The sequence below is a fragment of the Condylura cristata genome, unplaced genomic scaffold (genome assembly GCF_000260355.1).
Source record: "Condylura cristata isolate star-nosed mole 26May11 unplaced genomic scaffold, ConCri1.0 scaffold00020, whole genome shotgun sequence".
NCBI classification, from domain to species: Eukaryota; Metazoa; Chordata; class Mammalia; order Eulipotyphla; family Talpidae; genus Condylura; species Condylura cristata.
This window is the reverse complement of record NW_004567121.1, coordinates 18,547,277-18,569,394: the sequence shown is the minus strand read 5'-3', so window position 1 is coordinate 18,569,394 and position 22,118 is coordinate 18,547,277. Positions and strand designations below refer to the sequence as shown.

General features: G+C 37.6%; 1 protein-coding gene across 3 annotated transcripts in view; it reads right to left on the bottom strand.

The window, feature by feature from the left end:
* Positions 1-22,118, bottom strand: part of SLC8A1 (solute carrier family 8 (sodium/calcium exchanger), member 1) — a 293,942-nt gene that overhangs the window by 58,686 nt on the left and 213,138 nt on the right. For 2 of the 3 annotated variants that reach the window (XM_012727671.1, XM_012727672.1), the window contains exons 3-5: positions 3,875-3,981; positions 797-817; positions 334-351 (exon numbers count right to left, since the gene is read on the bottom strand). In XM_012727671.1, the coding sequence (XP_012583125.1) occupies positions 334-351; positions 797-817; positions 3,875-3,981 (146 nt within the window). Of the gene's footprint in view, positions 1-333; positions 352-796; positions 818-3,234; positions 3,301-3,874; positions 3,982-22,118 lie in introns of those variants that run through there. The other variant, XM_012727673.1, reaches the window with a different exon arrangement.

Sequence of the window (22,118 nt, the reverse complement as noted above, 5' to 3'; positions counted from 1 at the left end):
AGATTTCCTGTACAGATGTGCTTATAAATCACTTCAACACACACTTTGTTAATGTGTAAAATGTTAAATGTGTGAAATCAGCAAAAGCATACCATGTGTTGTGACTAAATGTTAATACAGGCTATGGAAGATGTGATTTTTTTGGTTTGCTTTTAAAGGATAAATTGGGGAAAAATTAGGAACATTAAAAAAAGATGGTCTTACCATACAGGTATTTTCCTTCATTAAAGCAAATGAAAATGAGAAGTGATTTTTTTTTTAAATGTAATGAACTTATGGAGAGAACAAAGTAACAAATAAAATTTGATGACTTTAAACTTTAAAAATCCATACCTGTTATTGTGAAGCCACCTAAAAAAAGAAAAAGAAAGAAGTGTTACGGTTGATTTAATTTACACTCTAAATAATAAATACCAGTGACCTCAAACTGACTAACAACCCATCCAAGGCATTAAAAACTTGCCAGATTATATTTACAGCTATGAAAAATATGAAAACATCAATAACAATTAATGAATTCATCACTAATTGTTCTTTTAAGTTTATATAATTTAGCATACAAAATTTTTTCTTGTGAAAGGTCTAAGAAGTCGGTCACTTAAAAATGGTTAGGTTAGACTAAAACTGGAATATGAACTATCTAACCTTAAAAAAATGAGGCCGATGGCCCTAAACAATAATCTTGGAGTAAATTAATAGAAATGAAAGAAAAATCAGAAGGTTTCTGTATCACCTGACAGAAATGGAGAAATAGCCTCTAAAAATGGAGAGGAAATGCAAGAAATGAAATGCTTACCAAGCTCATTCAATAACAGGGCTGTGAAGGAAAAGACAAAGACAAACACAGAATAAGAGACCAGATGAATAATGAAAGTAAGAGGAATATTAGCAGAAAGAAATCCAGATCTGAGTACAGCAGTAGGAAGCCACTGCTAGAATGCTGGTACATCCTAAGGAATTGTGGCATTGGGAATATTTTCAAGAAAACAATCCCAACAGAAATTTCTGCAAAAATGTGTATTGTGTTTGTGTGTGTGACAGTCACACACACACACACACACATATCATGTTAATAAGATATTTTATGAAGCTAACCCTAAAGTTGGAGTGAGTCTTCCTCATTAAATATTGCCTGGGAGTTAGTTAATCAGTAACGGAAGCCTTAAAGCATCTGGGGTCTCAGTATTGTACCTTTCATTAAATGAGAACAGCGAAAGAGCTTTGGCTCAAGATAAAGCTTGTCTACTCTCTCTGGAGGTTCTACCTGTGCAATATTTTAGCCATTAAGAAACACCTATATTTTTAAACTCTCATAACAAGGCCCAAGAATTAGTGCTCATTTGTGTAACCTTATCAATGGCTTCTGCACATTGTCTTTGGACAGCTAGATTAGAAAGTGGATGCATAATTCAGTAGAAATGGACAGGGCAGGGGACCTGTGGGGGACATGCAACATTTGTCTTTCAGATTATGTGCTTTAAACCCAGCTATATGGTAGCACTTTATTTTGGTGAGCGATAACTGGCTAAGTGGAACAAATAAATTACTCCCAGACTTGTAGATGGGAATGTTATGGTCACTCTTTCAGACCCAGGCTTCTGATGATGGCAGAATGACAGAGTACTTTCTAAAACCAGTTAGTAATTTTATTACAGTGACAAGAATCCACTTGGTGGGTAGAAAACCAGATAGTGCTATCAAGGAATTTTAATTTGCTTTTATATGAGGGCTTATTTTACTAAAACGTTAATTGAAAGAACTATATCCAAGATGCTATTCCTTTACATAAAAGACAGTTCTTTGGAGGAATACACTTAGAAGTAACTGCTTTTTCCTGTATGTTAATGAGGCATTTTTGATCCCATCTATGTAAGAAATCAGCACAATTTTTTAAAGTGTTTTTTCCTTCCGCCTACTGCCTATGGAAATAGGCTGCATTAAAATGGGTCCCCAGTGTTTCTTTCTTCATCATTCCAAAGTCTCCTCTAACCATTTTGAACATAATTAAGTTAGGGATAGGCACTTTTTTTCTGATGCACTTTGAGATCAGTGAGTTCTTATGAATGTGTGATTAATTAAATTCCTCCTAATGTTGTGTCTGTATAAGAATTTGTCCTATTTATTTGACTTTTATCATATGTGTAAAAGTAAAAATCTCTTGCAATGTGTTTTATATAGTCATCTCCTATAAAGTCATCTTCTAGACTGTATACTGTTTACATGCGATTAATGTCATTCATATGCGATATGCTTATTTGCATCTATAATCAAATGAATGTGATTTCTTTTAAAATGACCATTATGAAAGGACCATTATAGAAAGACTTGATAGTTATTCAGACAAAGGAATTATCTATGCAACTAAGATAAAACTTCTGTTCTTCTTTATCAAATAATGTTCACATAAAATAGGTATCAAGTCAATGAGAGGAAAAAATTGACTTGCTCAAATATTTTCTGAAGATATTTGTATAGATAAACCTTAAAATTGTCACAAAGATACTTATTTGTTTTTACTATAGTTGTTAGAAATTTTTCAACTTTATAAGGAATAAAATATTTTGACGAATAAGGCTGCATGAACCTTAAGTGACAGCTGAATTCCTACTGAAGAGTCATAACATCCTTATTGAAGAAAACTTATATGACTATGGTGATATAAATGGTCTGCTTCAAGTATAATATTTGATAGGAAAATATTATACGAATGCCAGAATATCAATAAACTACTGTTTAAGAAATTTTGTTTTTATTCAACATTTTTAAAATGAATTCTTAAGGGAAGCAGAATTACTAGATTCTTTTAAAACTTCCTATTAGATTAGTTGCCATTAGAGTCCTCTACCACTACTAGCTGGTGGTAGTCTTTACCACCAGCATGTTAGGGGAAAGTTAGTAGTTGGCACCGAATTTTAGAATTATCCCTGAGTCATAACAAACTAAGGACATAAATCATGCTTTTATGTCATCACTTCTGAATTCCAGAAGTCTCTCTCTCTGGGTATGTATTAAATCTAGTTGCAATCAAGGTTAGTTGGCATCTCCTGAAGAAAACAGGTATTGCTTAGTGCACATGTGCATTAGGGAAGGGAGATGAAATTGCTAAAGCTTCAAAGGAAATGAAGTATAGTACTTGGAAGCTGAGGAAGAGGAGAGAGTTAAGTGTGAGAGTAGGGAGACACGGAGAGAGAAGAGTACAATTTCTCGCTGGTATGTCTTTGTATACTCTCACACCTTTCATGCCTCTTCTTATCCATTTTGGTTCCTCAAGCACAAGGGAGAAACTGCACTCTTTCTCATATTCCTCACGGTCATATATTCTAATGGTAATGATCTTCCTGTGGGAACACAAGACAAAGGCAAAACAAATGGTTGGAGTCACGAGCTCATGCTAGGTGTTCACCACGCTGAATGTTGCTGTGATGTTATGAGGGAGAACCAGCAGCGCATCGCCTCCCAGCCTATGGAAAAGGGCATCTCGGGTCTCTAGGCTGGCTCTTGTTATGTTTCTGTTTTTAACTTACACTTTTACAAATTCTTCCTGCTTCCATTAGCAGCCAGGAGGTACCCCAAATTAGAAAGAGACACCAGAAAGTTGGCTTCATTTTGGCCTGGCAAGCATCTGCATCACCTTGCCCAGAAATGGAGGTTTAGTTGAGTGCACTGAAATTTCGTTGTCAGATCTTTAATATGCACAATGGCCAAACGGAATCATGGAGCTTCCAGCCCACACGCAACCCCAGGTGAGATCTGTGCCCTGTTGCATAGGGGGAGGGATGTGTGCTTGGAAGTCATGTTCTGAAGAGTGCAGGTGTCCAGGGGTGGCACAGGCCAGCAGAAGCTGAGGGGCTCAGCCCTGGAGCATCTCCCCCACCTTTCTTCTCACTCATCTCCACCAGGCGGGGTTCTCCAATTTCAAGGAAGAAGGTCTTGTTTTTCTCATACTCCTCATCATCAATTACCTTGACTGATATTGTTTTGCTGAAATAAAGAAGAATAGAAATTGACGAACAAGAGGAAAAGGAAAGTGAAGGGAAGGAATACAGAGGAGAGGAAATCAAGGTTAAGGGGCTGTACTTTCAGACAAACCACAGCTGCAAAACGGTCCCAGGTCCCACGGTGGGTATGCGCTTCCAGACTGGCCTGGGATTGATCTGAGAGATTAGAGAGGTGGCCTGGGGAATAGCTCCCTTGCTCAAGGGCACAGAATTATTTTAGGCAAAACAGTACTGAGTGCTAACAGACCATCACTATGAGAAGGAAAAGAAAAACACAGGTCACAATAAGAAATGAAATGTATTTACTTTGTTAATGCCTTAACTGTAGAATTATCTGAGCTATACCTGAAATTTACCCATAAAGAACAAATGATAAGTCACACCAAAACATTAATAGAGGTTATTTGAGTATTAGGCTGATGGGGAGTTTTCCCTTCATTGTGTTTTCATGTATTTCCAAATATTTATTACAATATTTTATTAGGATAATAAATGCATAAAAGCATGACAACATAAGTAGAAGACGTTTTATGTTACGCCGCCCGCTGTCTTGGAATCAAACTCTTGAGCCAGGACAGTGATTTTCCACTGTGGGGCTCGTGTTTTCTTTGTCTTTCTAAAGATGGCAGCTGTATTCTCCCATGAGATGTTCTGAAAGAAGGGGGAGTTAAGATGTTATAACGACTTTCCTCTATCCACAAGTTGAGTCTCAAGTCTGATTAAACACAGCACCTACACTATTGTCATATTGCACACTGTAGCACTTTAAGAATTCTCGCTACAATCCACTCTTCAGCACTTTCTGCCTTATGGCCCTCTGGTTGTCAGTGACTGACAGGCAGGTAACAAAAATGCACATGTTATGCAAATCTCAACTTCCCATAAAGCTTGGCATCTCCAAAAATAAATCTAAAGTTGCTGTCTAATTAATAAGGGTTTCATCACTTCATGTATTACGATTTATTCAAAGCCCCCTAAACACTAGTTTACCCTTGAAACTTTTTGTTCCATAATATTGGCCAAGAACATTTCTCACTACAGTTTTTGAAACAGTGAGTGTATATAGATGCAATTTCTATGCCATGGACATTATTAAGTTTTAATGGAATTTTCTAGTTCTGCTGGAAGGGAACTAGTTGTACACACACACACACACACACACACACACATTTAATTTTATTGACTGAAACCATCAAATTTGACTTAGATACATGCATGGCAAAAACTATCGATCTTCTTTCCAGATAAGTACAAGCCCATGGATAGACATCGCTTTCAATTTGCTGATTTTCCCAGCCTCTAATGCTAAATGCTGCAGTCTTATTTTCTTGGGTTAGCAAAGTAGATACAAGGTCGAGTAATTGGTCTTAGACATTGGACGTCCCATAAGCTACTCCCCAGGTAAAGAATATGCAGGTATGATGCCCACATCCCAATTTCTATTCTTAAATTAGCTCATGAAAGTATCTTCCTTCTTAGTTCTGTTCTCAAGAACTGAAATACTAAAGCTAGATAAGCAGCTGTAAATGTCTAAGGTAAGTATTTTTTAGAGTAAACAGTCACAAAGCTAGCCACACCGTGACAACGGCAACTGTGTATGTACAGTGAATGGCTCCTGTCCATCTTCTAGAGCTTTTTTCAACAATTCACCTATTTACTTAGTATAAGAAAACATTAGCTAAGTCTTTCCTTACTAAACCAGTACATCTGATCATTCCTCAATAGCCAGAAAAGAAAAAAACTCAAAACATATTACCAAGAACACAAAAGGAAATAATACATGTCTTTTCTGTTTCAGAACTGAAGTTGATGTTATAAGGGAGATCAAATTTACCCTATAAAAACCTGCCAAATATCTATCTTCTTTGTAGCAATTTTTGCATGTTATAGCCTTGTAATCATAAGCTATAGTTGTACAACTCCTCTAAATCAATCAGTATCAAAAGATCGAAAAGGAAAAGAGTACTTCTCTAGGTGTCTGGCAGAGATCTAACATAGGTGGGATTTGCATAATGGCATATCATTTCAAAATCATTAGTGATACAATCAATAGTGTTCCTGACAGGAGGGGTCGTTAAATTACATATTGATTTAGCTCTTCTTTCACAGTAAAGCTATTAATAGGCTTGATTATTAAAGGACAATTCAGTCAATTTAAAGAGGCAGAATGAAGTCAGTCCTTATGAATTAGCTCTCTGAACCAAGAGAAGCAAAAATCAGAAGGGATGGTGATGTTCATTACATACAAACAGAACTCTTCCCGCTGGCACAGGTGGCAAAGGTGAAACAATCCAGCTAATTTTTAAAAGAATACATCCTTGGAATGTCTTTCGCTCATGTTCAGAGCCTGTTGCATGAGAGGGACTATCACTCTTCTATCACACCCTACACGGATTGGGATGACCTGGTGGACTCTAGTGGCACCAGTTAATAATCAGTAGAAGCACGCATCTGCTCCATAAAGTGGAGCATAAAGTGCTCCATAAAGAGTTGGGCTTGCCAGAACTGAAGGGACTTTAATTGTGCTCCCTCCAGTTTGCCCTGCTGCCACACCAACCCCACAATCATGCCGTCACGAGGACTTCCTTTCCCTGAGAACACAGATTCACTGGATTGTTCTTTTTTTGGTTCTGTTTACCAGTGGGGACAGCCCATAGCAGTTCTTTAAATTGACATGTTAACCAAAACAACGCTGGAACAGTCAGGTACACACAGTCCTTCATCCAGTGACAACTGTTGCATTATTATTGCTGATAAAGAACAAATGGAAAAACTGATGTCATACAAGAAGCTACGAATTCTCCCTTATTTTATACTCTCTGAACTGATCAGCATACTATACAACATTTTATAGCAAAGCAGTTATAACATTAAACATTAAATACTTATGACATTAAAATATTTCTCAATTTGACCATCCAAAATTTGTATGGAAATACATTTTGATTCCAGTTCTCGAATAAGAATTGATAAAGATCAATTTATTTAGTGATTCCTTTTGATTCAGATGGTGGTTTTCATTTGATGAACAAAACCAACATCTCTACTTTCCATTCTTGCAGTTATCTGCCGTGTCTAAGGACCCAAACACCTTGAAGGAGTCTAATAAGACGTTCTATGTCACGTGATGACTTAGGAAAGTGGTAAGAAAGGAAAGAAAGAGTTGTCTTTATTTGTAGGAGCTAACAGAGACAATCTTTTCAGAATATATTCTATTCTTTCATTATTAAACCAAAGTAATATCACAATTTCTTTTTTCAACGTCAGCCTCAAAATGTCCTTCTGTGCTTTGTTTTCCTGCAGGCTACCCTTTGTGTAGGAAGAAGTGAGAAACAAGATGAAGTAGAGGACTGCATTTCTTAATTCACCAATCTTTATAGAAGCCTTAGAAGTACCAAAAATTTACAGCAGAAACAATAACTGAGAAATGTTAAGTTACTTCTAGAGTGAGACTCCTGAGACTGACACTTCCTTTAGATTATGTGATCCATAGGATCCCTCATGAAATTTATGAGATCCATTCTACTTGCAGGAATTTTATGATGGCTTTAAACGATCTGAATCATTATTCCAAATTATTATAGAGGTGGGTTGTTCTCCCTTTACATTAACAAAGACTGCCTCTCTTGATGAATGACAGAAATTCAATTCTACTTCAAAAGGAGGGCAACACATATTATATTCAATAACAGATACCTTAAAAAGTTAAATCCTTGATGTCATAAATGTCCAATTAGGCTTAATTGAAAAGCGCTATAAACACGTAGGGCCTCATGACTCTGAAAACTTTGAGAGCAGCCTCGCTTCACCTAGGGGCTTGCTAAAATTGTGGACCCTCAGGCCCACCCAATCAGATCTGCATTTCAATAAGATCTCAGATGTCACCTATCCCCTTAAAATCTGAGAAACAATGGTCCAGAGAGGATGGAGGATTCTTTCATTAAGTTGGATAGTCATTAAGAAGCTGGATAATGTTGGACTATGATCTGAAGTCTTCATATTAGATTCACATGTGGAGCTTTAAACAACCTCCAGGTTGACCAGGCCCACTTCAGATCAGTGAAATCAAATGCTGTTTGTGTGGCCCAGACCAATGGAGTATTTAAAGATTTTCCAGGTGATTCTAATAGGCAGTCAGGGCTTAGAACTGGTTCACAAAAAACCCCAGAAGGTACAGCCTGATGTTTCAAAGGATGTATTAAATTAAAAAGAAAAGTTTGAGGATGACATTGTCAAAACTCAATTTAGATCTAATTAGGTATCTGAGTTGAAATTTGGGAGAAACATTTTTTGCTTTGTTCTCACTAGTGTTTACATAGAGAGTAAAGTTGTTTCTCTTCTCAGGAAATGCTGGTCTCCACAGGCAACCTTAATAGTATAAGTGAGAAAACACCTTCAGTGTTTTCAGGCAGCAGAGTTTATACTCATGCAAAGTGATTTACTTCTTAACAAAGTGATACAGACTCATGTGTTATGTTTTATGCAATGGAGGCAATATCTTTAGGGGAGAAACATGAATGGTTCCGGTTGCCACAGAAGACAGTCATGTGTCAGGACTCCGGCCCCCAAGCCTGTAGGCTATGTCAATGAAAGCCTGTATCTGTGGAGCTGGAACCTTTCCATGTGAAAACCATCAGACTCAGACTCAAGAAAGAAATGCCCTAGGACTGACCACATAACTCTGACCATGACATGACAGCTTTATAGGAGGCACAACTGAAATTTAATCCACAGTACACCTGATCCTAAAAGCTTTCGGATAAACTCCTATTAGTTAAAAAGGCATAAAAACCAACTTAAAAATTGCTGAAGGATCTGAATAGGCACTTCTCCAAAGATGCTAAACAAATTGCTATTAAGCACATGAAATGATGTTCAACATCACCAGCCATTAAGAAAACAAATCAAAAGCACAACAATATAGAAATTCACATCTTATAGAATAGCTACCATCAAGATAACAGATAATAAGTCTTCTTGAGAATGTGGAGAAACTACAACTGTCCTACAGTGATAATGGTACTGTAAAATAATAGCGTCATTCTGGAAAAGTCTTAGGAATTTCTTAAAAGTTTGAAAACAGGCTTACCAGACAACCAGGCAATTCTATTTCTAGGCCTACATCCATGAACTTTTAAAACATGTGTCCATACAAACACTTTCACGTGAATGTTCACAGCAGCATTATTCATTATAGCCAAAAAGCAGCAACCCCAAAATTCATCAGCTGAAGAATAGATAACCAGAGTGTGATATATCCATAACAAGACATGGACTTTCAATGATAAAAAGGAATGAAAATTGTGTTACATGCTACTGAAGGAATGAGACTGTACCACCTCAAAATATGCCACTTTGGTCTTCTGATTACGTTGAAATGTAGGCACTTGGAAAACAAAAAAATTCTAAAAACAGCCTCCAAAAGGAACTCAGTTGTCATACATAGATCTCCTTCCCAAAGTGTCATTGACTGGGAATGGTTGACCTTGACCACGGAAAGATTAGACATTCACACACTTCCAGAGGTAGTTGGTCACAAGCTATCATTCTTTTTGCCTTTTTAAAAAATCATTAACTATCCCAAGAAGCCTACAAGCTGCCTCTTGTTCTCCATATTAACATGGTATTAAACTCACTCTCTAAGCCACTTTTGCAATGGACTTATTTTTTTTCCATGTATGCACCAGGTCTACATGTTAAAAGTTTTCTATTTACTTTTCTATCATTAACATGCCTTTTATTGCAGGCCATAAGCCAAGAACTCAGAAGGAATTCTGTTTTTCTCCCTATGACATGGGTGAACCATCATGCTAAGTGAAAGAAATCAGTCAAGGCCACACATCCTATGATTCCATTGGTAAGAAAAATGCAGCACAGAAAAACCTATCCAGAAAGTAGATGAGTAACTGTCTAGTGCTGGGAATAGTTTTATGTAGGGAGAGGTCCTCACTACTAATATGGTTATGGGATTTGAATTTTGGGTGATGAAAATACTCAATGTATTGTATGGATGTACAATTCTGAGCATATACTAAAACCCACTGCACTGCCTATTTTAAACGATGACTTCTAGGGTTTGTGAACTGTCAATAAAACTATTATTTAAAAGAAGAGGCCCTTTGGGAGAATCAGTCTTCAGGGAAGACTGTTTCCTTGGGTGAGAAAAGGTTGTAAGAATGTTTGTGGTTTTCAGTAAAGAGTTTCAGATATGCTAATCTTTTTTCTTTTTAAAGATTTATTTATTTATGCATACAAGAACTGGGGTACAGGCCAGAGATAAAGGGGAGTGAGAGGATTCATCAGAGTGGGGAGCAGAACAGACAGATGTACTGAAATACACTGCTGAGGGGAGCAGTAGGCAGTTCAGGAGGGGTCTGCTGTGCCAGGTAGGTCACCTCCCTGGCAGGGGATCGAACTTGTGCTGCTGTGACTGCTTCATAGTGCTGTGATTCAACCCACTGTGCCATGAGGGAGGGTCTAAATTTGCTCATCTTGCCAAACAGAAAATTGGAACTATGTTGGCTAAGACAGTGAAATCCACTTGCATCAAAGGTAAATGGCAGTGCTGTGTCTGTCACTCCAGCCCCGCTCAGGGGACTGCATCATCCAGTTCCCTCAGGTCTCACAGAATGCTTGTTGCCTCCTCCAGGACTGCGGTCTGTTGATGGGCTTTTCATCTAAGCATTTCTGGTGACCCCTCCCTCATCTTGGCTTCCCTGCTGGCTCTTTAATTTTGATTCTTTCTACCTACATGAAAATATAGCTTGCCATGAGCTACCTCTGTGTCACTTGGTTTAAATTTCTGGCCCATTTTAGGCTTTTTGTTTTTCCCCTTTAAAAGTTGATTTGGTGAGTTGTTCAGTGATCGGAGTCAAGAGAGGGGCGGGGAGAGTAGAAGACAGAGAAGATCAAGCACATATTGTCATTTTCCATTCATGACCCAACATGGAATATTTCATTAATATTCCAAAATAGATAATAACAGATTGCTATTCTTGGTATTTCTAGTAATATTTTGGTATCATTTGTAGATGATTGGTGGGAAACACTGGACATGGATTCATTCTGAAATTTGCTCGAGGTGCTACATTAGGTGACCCCAGCAAGCTAACTCGATGGTGACTTGACAATCTTGTTTCCTTTTGTTGCAGAGTTAAGAGCACTCAATGGGAACTCAGGTTATTCTGGCTCATGTTGCTCTGCCACTTTCTTGCTGAGGTACTGGGTTAGTTTCAGCATCTTTCTAAACAATAATGTTGTCATCTATCAAATGGGGTGAATAAAAGCCACTTCATGGTGATTGTAATGTTTGCATGTTGTGACAATCTAATCAATCTAATCATAGTGTCACCGTCCATCAACTCTGTGTAACAAAGCCTCATAGATCACAGAAAAGATCAAAGAATAAAATGCATGCTAGATGATTCAGAAAAGGACTATATATAAAGTGTTGAAACTAATCGCTATTTGTTGAGCATGAGTGGATTACATTGTCATTCTGATTTGCCTGTTCACCCAGTCACTAAAAGCAGCAACTGGCAAAGGGTAGAGGTGGGGGTCAGGGAATATTCTAGACAGAGCCCTTAAATTTGCTCTCATACATGGCTTGGGTTCATACCCCATATAATGGAGCATTCAAGTACAGAGTTCTGAACTCAGAGAAGCAAGGGGCACAGGAGCTTCCTGCCCAGCTCTGCCACCTCCCTCCTCACCATTTAGCTGGAAACCAGCCACAACTGAGTCATACTTTTCTTGGAACTCCTGCTAGGAAGCTAAGCCTGACAAGCAGGAATGTTGCTATTCTGTAGTTTAAATAGACTGCGAAGATGAGAGTTGCTAAAGTAGCTGAACCAAAGTAATACTCCAGGAGGCCTTGTCAATCTCTGCACTGATCTTTTGCATTTTCAAGTGGTAATAGAAATCACTGCCCCAAACAGGGCAAGGGGCAGGGACAACCAAGTCCTGTTGCCCTCTAGGGATACCGCGGAGACTTACATGGCACTGAAGGGGGCGTTTTCCAATGTAACTTGCCTATTTTTCTGTTTACGTTTTGAATTGAATGGCAATCAATTTCAAAAAACCAAAAGTCTATGAGCTCCCTTCTCCTCCTTAGAAGACACACTGATTGATCATCACCTAAAAAAGACATTGCAGGGATCTTCGTGTTTATTCAGATAAATAATACTGGGGAATTCACGTACCTCCACCAGCCTTCAAGTTCTACCCTATGATGTCAGTCTAATGTGAAAAATCACAAGAGAAAATATTAAAAATGTATTTAAAAATGACTATAATTTTATAACATATAAAATTTATGCCTTCCATTGTTTCACTCATCTCAGTCAATAAAGTTCAGTCATAGGTAAGGTGAAGTGATAAGGAGCTGGGTTTGCACCTAGTAAGTGAATGAAACATTGGGCACCATGTTGAAATAGATCTAAGTTGAACTTGGCCTAGGTGTTTTTTATTGTTTAATTATATTGGCATTGAGCAAGTTCCCAGAGAGACAGTTCTAACAAAGGGATGGAGGTGTCTCAGAATTTGAAAACTGATTCCTTAACTGATTAGGACCATTTATTTGCCTTTAACTTGTACTACGTAAAGGGAGTGAAAGGTCTAGATTCTATAGACAAAAAAATCATTTAAAAAATTCATCAACGTTGAGGATACTATTAACAGTTCTTTGTGGTATCAAACATGTTTTCTATAAACTGAACCCAAACATCTTTGGTTCCATTTAAAAAATTTCTGTCAGTCCTCAATTTGCCACTGTCCTTTACAAGACTAAAATGAAGCGAAATTGATGCTACTGAATTTCAAAGAAATTGTTGGTTTTACATACTTTTCAAAACCTCTCTTTATTTTCAACATTTTAAAATATTCTTGGGTTGCTATTAAACTCTGTCCAGAGCTTATTTCTACACTTAGTCTTTCCTTTTGATCAAAATTCTTTGTTCAAAGTAGTTTTACTGGAAAACAATGGAAAGATTTCGCTCTTTAACTATGCCTAGAGCATCTCTACCAAAGAGTTCACTTTAATAGATAGAATATCAGGAAAAATATCTGTACTTTTGTATGTTTTAAGATTCATATTCTATCTTACCTTTCATTTCTCCCCTTCTTTTCTCTATAGTCACAAAACATTCAATGGCAAATCAATCTCTCTAAAGCACTCATAGAAAAATATTCTAAAAGATAATATGCCACATATTCTCTTGACCATAGCTAAAATAAGCCAATAATAATGCTGATTTTAAAATTTTACCTTTCTATTCTGTGTCTAGTATCTTATTTTATTGACATATAAGATTAAGAACTCATACTAAATCTTCCTTCATAATATATGTATTCTATAAATATGTTTGGATTTTAGTTTTGCATGTCACAATGGATGACTATGGTTAAAGTACCACACCTGCAGAGTCTATATACACAGACTACTTAACTCAGTGGAATACAGGTTGATAAGGCAGCTTGGGTTTGTTTATCCTGAAGGTTACACGTAAGAAGCTGTCCAGGAAGCCAATTAAGTGATTCAAAGTTCATACGTAACATAACTCTTAAGACCAGACAGGTTGTGAGCTTGGCTGGGAGTGATCCCCCAGTACTGGTGGTGAGGTAAAGTGACTTTTGGAAGAGTTTTGTTAGGGAACAAAGTCAGGTTGCAGCATTCTTGCTACTGCCCCTGTGTGAGTTTCTTATTCTCCTGAAGACTTGAGCTCCTGCTCTGCCCAGTGCTTATGATAAGGAAACTTATCTCGCCTGCTTGTGAGTAGTAATGTCCATGCTTAGCACAGAACCTGGCACAAATTATGTGCTAAGTGAATACTGGTTATTGCAGTTACAGCTATGAATAAGATATTGTGTCAAGTGAAAAACTGGAACTTTTGAGATCCAACTGCCTGTAGTTCATGCAAGAGAATTAGTCTATGCTGTCATTTCCCCATCTGCAAAAACAGTATAATTATATTTATATGGTAAGGTTGATGATGTGGGTCAGCAGAACAGACGTGGAGCAGAGTGCTCAGTAAATAATGGACATCATAACTATTGCTATAGACAGCAAGAAGAGGAGACTAGGAATGGAAACATTTTAGCAAACCTAATTTAGTGACATCAAAGTGGAAATCAATAGCATAGACTTTTCAGTGTATAACTTTGACTACTACTTTCCCAAATAACCTTAATGAAAGTTGATCCTGAATAGGCTTCACTTTATGTGAAGCAACAGAAGTTGGTGGAACCAGCAATAGTTTCTATGAGCAAGTTTGTGTTTTATGGGCTTATCACTAAATATGACTACAAAAAAATGCATTGCTTTCAAAGAAGGTGGGTACTGTTTCACTTAGTGTTTTTCCCGTTGATTAAAGCAATACTTGTTTACTTTTGAGAATTTGACAAATGCAGCAACAGAAAAAAAGAAATAAAAATAACCCAATAACTCATCACTAAAAATCACCATTTAACATTTTAGAATGTATGCCCTCAGTCTTTTAAACACACTTGCGTAACTTGAACCATATTATGGGTGTGTAAATAAAATCTACTGTCACAACTTTTCATTTAATGTTACATTTCAAACATTTCTCATGACATTAGGAAAAATTTAGAAGCTCTCCTTTAAAATGGCACAAGATGCTGTATGAAATGTCTGCAATATTGTAACCGTCTTACATATGAATTGTGCGCACTTTTTTTCTCTCTCCACTGGCCCTGTCTAAATAGACTGATCTTTTCCTTATGAAGGGGACTGAATAAAACATGTCAAAAATATTATGAGCTTTTTGGTGCTGCCCTGTGGAGGTGCTCTATGGGATTAATGCTTTTGGAGTTCATAGTCCCTTCAGTCCTTTTTGTACTCGATCTTGCACTGACTCCTAACTTAGGAGGTAACCTTTCACATCTTTTTTATTATTGTTCTTTATTAAAGATGTTGTCTGAATTCTGCCCTCTGGAAAACTTGTATGTCTATTTTAACCTTTGGTTTGTTTTGCTGGAAAGCTTTACAGGAGTCATCTGCCAATGCTATTTTCCCAGAAGACTATAATGGCTACCTCACTAAGATTGCATTCATTCTATAACAATTTCTCATGCTAAATAACTCAAAATTACCAATGGCTACTGCCCTTCTACCAATCACCCATTCCCAAACTTGCCATCGAAACAGCATTTATCATTTTCCATTCCACTCAGTGTTTGCTTTCCCAAACACCAGCTACCTTCTAGTCTCTCAAACCTCCATCCTAGAAATCTCCCTGTCCAACTATTCTTATACATTACACAGATGAGCAAACTGAAACTGAAATTAATAACCCGAGCCTCAAAGCTAGAGCATGCCAGGATCTTTCCAGACCCTGAACCCACAATGGACATTCATGTACATTGGTATGATCCTGGGGTTCCTCTTCTCTGGCGCTGCTGAAATCCAATTCACTACTCTTTTTAGTCACCCATTCCTTTCCTTCTCTCTTAATTAAGTAAAACCTGAGGCTGAAAACAGAAGGACATGCATATATGATTTTCTTTAAGCTGCTGTCATTTCATCAGTAATTGTCATGCTGATGAGTGCTTTCTAAACTAAATGGCCCAGATGAGGGAAATAGGGTTGTCCTTGTGATATGGAAACATCACATGACAAGAATCTACACATCTACAGAAATAATGAACGAAGAATAAATCAGCAGTTATATATCTTTGCATCTTTCTCTTCATTAGTGTTGGGGTGAGCCCCTATCTACCACTGTACTGAGATAGAAATGATCACCAACTGTGTGTAACACACAATTATCCATTTATTGATTCAAACGGAATAGTTCTGGTAGTAACTGACTCTCTAGTCATGTGGCAAAAAAACCTTTCACACTCTGTATTGTGTCTCTATATGATAAACTACTTCCTGAGTAGTCCTAACCACAAACAGTTAAAAAGTGACTTTGATAGAAGCTGTGAATTAAGGATGATCACGGTGATGTATCAGGGGCCTCTCTGCCGCTGTTTCCACTGCCTGCAGAGAGAACGTGCCACTGATGGTGGACTCTCCACTGAACTTTTCAGCATTTACTTGGACATGTACGTCTCTTGCAGATATTCTACCTAGTTTAAAATCATCAAACAGTTAACTGGAGCTCTTATCCTTAACAGGAGGCACCCAAGGCGCTTAATAGGTAATCAGCACAAGAGAAAATCAGCAGGAAGACAATTTAGCCTCTTATATTGATATCAACAACTGAAAGCTTAAAATCAAAATTAACCAAAACCAGAATGGTGTTTATTGGTTTTGAACTAAAAATGTGTTTTGTTCCCCCCTTTATGGTGCTTGTTGGTAATAGAAATTTTCCCAGTTAGACTTTATGGAACCAGATCAGATTTATAGAATGCAAACAATGACATTGTTTAACAAAATTGAACCAGTAGACCAAAAAGCAAGGAAGTACTTGGTGAGCAATTTGGGGATTAATTACAAGTTTCTGATGAGTTGCAGTTAAAGTGATGGTAGAGGAAAATCTGCAATTAAGCATTGAAACATTTTTAAAGTTTTGTACGGATTATTTGCAGTTCACAGCTTATTGTTCAAAAAGCAAAACCTCATCATTATTTTAGCTTTTGATTCAGACAATCTTCTTACAAGGAAACTCATTGTTTTTGGACTTGTATTATTTACAAATTTTCTAGAAATCTGCACTTTTATTCAAAGACTCATAGCTAAAGAAGGCAAATGAGATCTAGGTTTGCATTTGCAATATACCTTTTAGGTGTACAGTTCTGTGTGTGTATATATAAAAGTATATAGAATTTATAAGTATACAGAAAATTATAAGTATATAAAAATATAATAGCTGTTCGCAGCATGACTTTGGTCAAGCCACTTTTTTTCTAAATTTCAATGTCATCAAATGTAAAATCAGAGCCCAGAGGTTGATAGGAATAACAGGTGAAATAATGTACATGAAATAATTGTTCACACTTTAAGAATTTGCAAATGTTCAAATGCTTTTATCACTCTATCTAATCAAATATTTTCATTTTGTACCTGAACAAATCTAAGTTTGTTCACTTAGATTTCTTGATTCCAACATTCTTTCCGGTAGTCTCCTCATTTCTAATCTAAAACATACAGTGTATTGACATGAGTTTTCCAATATTAATAGTGAAAAATAGGCCTCTACTCTGTGAATAAAAGGCATTAATATCTGACACCCACTCATGAGTTATATTTTGTGTTTAAATGACCAAAACATTAGTCATTGTGGCAGCAGATACAGTTGACTGATAGAACACATACTAACACTTTATTAAATATTTACTTTAATACTATACTTTTGGATTTTAACATTTTTATTAACTTTTCTCCTGCAGAATTGAATTTAACTTCTATGACTGTAATAATAAAAGCATAGCTCAAGGACAGATTTCAGTAGAAATAAGAATATTTTGGTTGTTTACTTTTTAAACAAGAAAACTCCTTAAAACCTAATTATGAATTTTCCTTCTATAAGAAGTAGTCATCTTGGTGTAACAGTCATGAGTTATCTTTCAGTTTCTAAATTAGTTAAAACCTTCTTTATCTTTAACTAAGTTTCTTTCACAAAATTAGACTTCCTGGTATAGTGAAAGGTTGGTAAGACTGGTGGTGGAAATGAAAGAAACCCATAAAAACACAGCCCCCATGGGCCCTCCCTGGTGGTGCAGCAGGTTAGAGCACCGCACTAAAAAGCTCAAGCCACTTCAGCATGAATTCAATCCCACATGACCCACATGAGTGGCAAATCTCTCCTGATCTGCCCACCACTCCCCTCAGCAGTGCCCCTCATGGATCTGCCTGTTCTGCTCCGCACTCTGTCTCTGGTGAAGCCTCTCACTGCCCCTGCACCTCTGGCCTGTACCCCAGCTCTGTATGCACAAATAAATAAATCTAAAGAGGGGGGAAGAAAAAAAAAAAACAAACAAAACACAGCTCCTAATAATGTAAAAAATTTTCTACCGAGTCATCAAAACTCAAGAGTCACTGTGTCTTCAACTGTGTCTACACAGCAGAGGTGCTTGGTGTAATTCCCCAGGGGAGTGAGCCCAGGGCGAGCCTAGGGTCTGCCTAGTTGCCTTTGTGATGATCCAGCTACTTTCATGATCATGGATGTGGAACTGAGCTGTGCTGATCAATCGAGTTCTCTTAGATGCCTCAGTAAAAAGTAGTCCAACATATACTTCAGAGGAAAAGCTAAGGTTCTTAGAGAGTGAAATGCGCAGTGCATAGGCGATTCATGTTCATGAACTGGACCATGTCAGGAACAGCCAAGGCAACACACAGGCAGGCTTTAGGAGTCTGTGTTATTTCACCTGGTTATCCCACAAACTTTCACCGCGTATCCAACTATGTGTCAGACTGAGTAACGTCAATTCACAGAATTGACAGACATGTAAACCAAAGATTCCGTACCTCCGTGTATGCTAAATGTAAGTATGTGTTCAGTGCAGTGGGAGCTCAGAGTAGGGAAATTCACAAATGGTAGGAATGAGCAGGCGAAGGTCTTGAAGAAAGTGCTATTTTGCTAGGCAGAAATGCACTTCAAGCTCAAAGTCAGAAAAGGAAAAAAAGTAAGCCTTGATGTAAGTTTCAGAAATGGAAAGGCACGCCATGCTTCAGAGTTGTCAAGCTCTGTCTGTCTCATTTATAGTGTGTGTTTGCTGAGGAGCATCATGGACGACGAGTTAAGAGAGTTGGTGGTGAGGACAGACGCAGACTAGTGTGGATCATGGGGATACAATTCTGTAATAAACAGTTAATGGTCCTTCTTGATTATCAATTTTCAAAGACCAGTTTTTACCTTGAAGCCAACCCATTTAACTCTGTGGCAACGTTTTCATTGTCAAAGGATGAAAAAAAGCAAAGGAGACGGGGAAAGCAGCCACAGAGAAAACCCTATCCCACAGTAGAAGTTCCTCTCAGAATAGCTGGTCGGTTGCATATCCGGAGGCAGATTCTTCTAGACTAGACTAGCCTAGATCTGCCAAAACAGAAGTGGCTTTCATGTTTTAATTTCCCTTCTGCATTATTTCCTTCCTGAAAACTTGTCTCTGTATTAGAGAAAACAAATTGAAATTCCATGAAATGCTGTATGAGTTCCTCCTTTTGCCTATAGCTGGATGGAGGTAGTTAAATATACATTCTTCTGAAGAAAATATCACCAGATTATAAAACTGAATTGATTTTCATGAACAGAGAATCTAATTATCTGCCATAAGTTTAGATCTGAGCACATATTTCATTTTTATAAACTGTAAACAGTGTTGGCAAACTTCATAACAAAATGTTAGCTGGGTATGTGCATTAAGGTTTTTAATGGAAATTATAAAAAGTGAAGGCTCACATTAATGAATTGTTTTCACATATTATCTTATGTAATACTGGCAAAGAAAGGGTGACAGACTTATAACTCAAATGATGTAATGAAATGGAAATTTGCAAGTTGGGATGTGATAAAGGGTAAAAGGAGTATCATTTTTCCTGATACAGTGAGAGACCTGTCACTTGGAAAAGTGGTTTCCAAGCTATTCAGCAGGTAATGTGTGTATGCATACATGTGTGTGCACTTCCGGGGAGAGAGAGGGGGAAGAACCGAGAGAGAAGAAGTACTGGAAGGTGGAAAAACCACAGGGTCCTTGAAGTATAGGGAAGGATGTCCCACATGTCCCACAGGTGGGAGATTTCCAGATGTCAAAAATGAAGCCCCACAATTGTCGAGAATAAAAAACATAGTTTGGGTCAAGAGGAGATTATGGTATTAAAGCCAAAGAATTGATTTCTACAGTGATTTGAGGAAGGAGAAAGGAAGATCTTGAGGTAGTAAAGTTGGTAGTGTTCTCAAAGTCTCAACACAAGAGATGTGACCAAGAGAGCACATCATAGGGCCAGTTGTACTGAAGGAAGTGACTTGAGAAAACAGAAACACGATCCAACAGTTAATATACCAAGACTCATGATATCTTGGGAAATCAGGGTCTGAATTTATGAATTCTGCAATTTATGGAAGGAACACAACATTAGACTGGGGTTCTCTGTGGAACCAGCTGACCACCAGAATTCCTACTGATTCCTTTTTCTTTCCAATATCAGAGTATCTGGAGATGTGTAGGTAAAGGGTGAATGGGGAAGGGCTATGGTGGTAGTAAGTTCCTTTAATAATTCGATGCATTGACCCATCAACTGACTGTAGGAAAACAGGTTACAAGGCCAGCTCCAATCCCAAGGCTAATGGGCTCAAGAGCAAATATCATTTAAAAAGCTGTCTTCCATTCTGCCTCACTTCATTTAAACAGCTCATGAAATTCGTTCTTTAACACTTTCCAAGATCAATCAGTTTTCATGTATTCAAGATAAAAGCAAAAGGTGGTTCTTTGTGGCTCTTGCAGATTCTTCTCTCCTTAAAGTAGTAGGTGAATTTTCTATCACATGTACTCTTGGTAGGTTGGCTTGTGAAAAAATCCACTTATTATCTCATAGAATTACTAAGTGTGCAAAACGTCCTGCAGAAGGGAATATTCTTTATGGTAGATCGATTGGTTCTATAACTTGTATAACTGTCCACTAGAAGAGCTCATAGAAATGCTCCTGTACATATCACAGATATCAGTGATGGTGAAATGAAATCTGGCATTACTGTAGGACTGGACCAGATTTATTTGGCACAATTCCATGCAAAGTCATCTACCCATTCAAGGGCCAGATGAAATAATATTCAGTGTATCTCAATAGTGATATCCTTCTTGATAAATTCAGCATTTACTGAGGGATCTACTTTCCATGCATGTGGGTAACTGCTGTTTTCCCTGAGCCAGAGAATATTGGCAGAAGTGACAGCTGGTGCCTCGGGATGGAGTTATAATTTTATGGTGCAATGTCTAAGGCTGGAAATGGAACGAGTAAACCACAAATGCCAAAGACATCATAAAGAAAAATGTTCCTTAGGAAGTACTTGCCAATTTCTGAGCAATCAATTATTCCTTAACTTACACACTGACTTTTATGAATAAAACAGCCTAGGAAATGCATTTAATTAAGCAAAGAGTTACGATAAAATGAGGTGCTTTCTCTTTTCAGCAAGAGACTTCTCTTTCATGCCCTTTTCTGGCTTGTACGCTCAGTCTCTGATGGGTATGTACTTGAGTTCACTCCATTTCCCGAATTCTTTTATAAACAAGGATTGTCAAACAATATTGAGTGTTTTCAGAATGTGAGAGAACTGAGTATTCAGAGTGAAGTGGGTTATCTCTAAGACTCTTTCCTTTTCGGAAAATTTCTTATCTTGCTACATATTTTCCCCCATCTTGGGAAGCCCGGGAGTCGTATGTCTTGTAAGGCTCAAGATGGAGCCTTGTGCCAAAGAAGAAGGTTACCTACAATGTTCCTTGGGGAACATTTCAGGGAAAGCACAGTCTTTCTTCTGACTTCAGTTCTCTCAGCTACTGACAGTGCCAACCTGTACCTAGGTCAGAAGGACCCCTGTGGGTGCTGTCAGAACTGGCCAGATGGGGAGCAACAGAGGACCAGAAGATTTGGAACAGCTCCAAACTTCAGAAAGACTTGTCTATTCTGCTCAGGTCTTTGGGCAGCAGGAAATATGGGGAAATTTCACATTTTTTCTATGAAAATTATAAGATGAATTTTTATATTGAAATGTGTTTCTACTTCAAATAGTTGAAAAAAGCCACTGTGTATGTTGTATAGTGAATTTATGGTCATCTAAGTGAAAGTAAAACGGAAGCTTATAAACATGGGCAAGACCCAGTGATTAGAAGTAAAGGAAGAGTTTGTGGAAGGGAAGGGAATGGTAGCAAAAGACCTCTGCCCTTGAAAAACAAAGGTGTTTGGAGTCTGGAAATTTGTTCTGGGAGTACTACACACCTGCATTTCTCTAACCTACAAGGATGATGTATAAAAATCAGCATTAGAAATTTATGTCGTACGATTTCTGAGGCATCTGAGAAATAGTTGGCTTTAAAGATCTCATATAATTTCTATGAAATGTCACTTGTAATGAGAAAATAATTTCTTGATTTTTAAAAAAGACTGTACTTAGTAAAACCAACCCAGAATGTAAATGTAGAATGTAACCTATTGTGAAC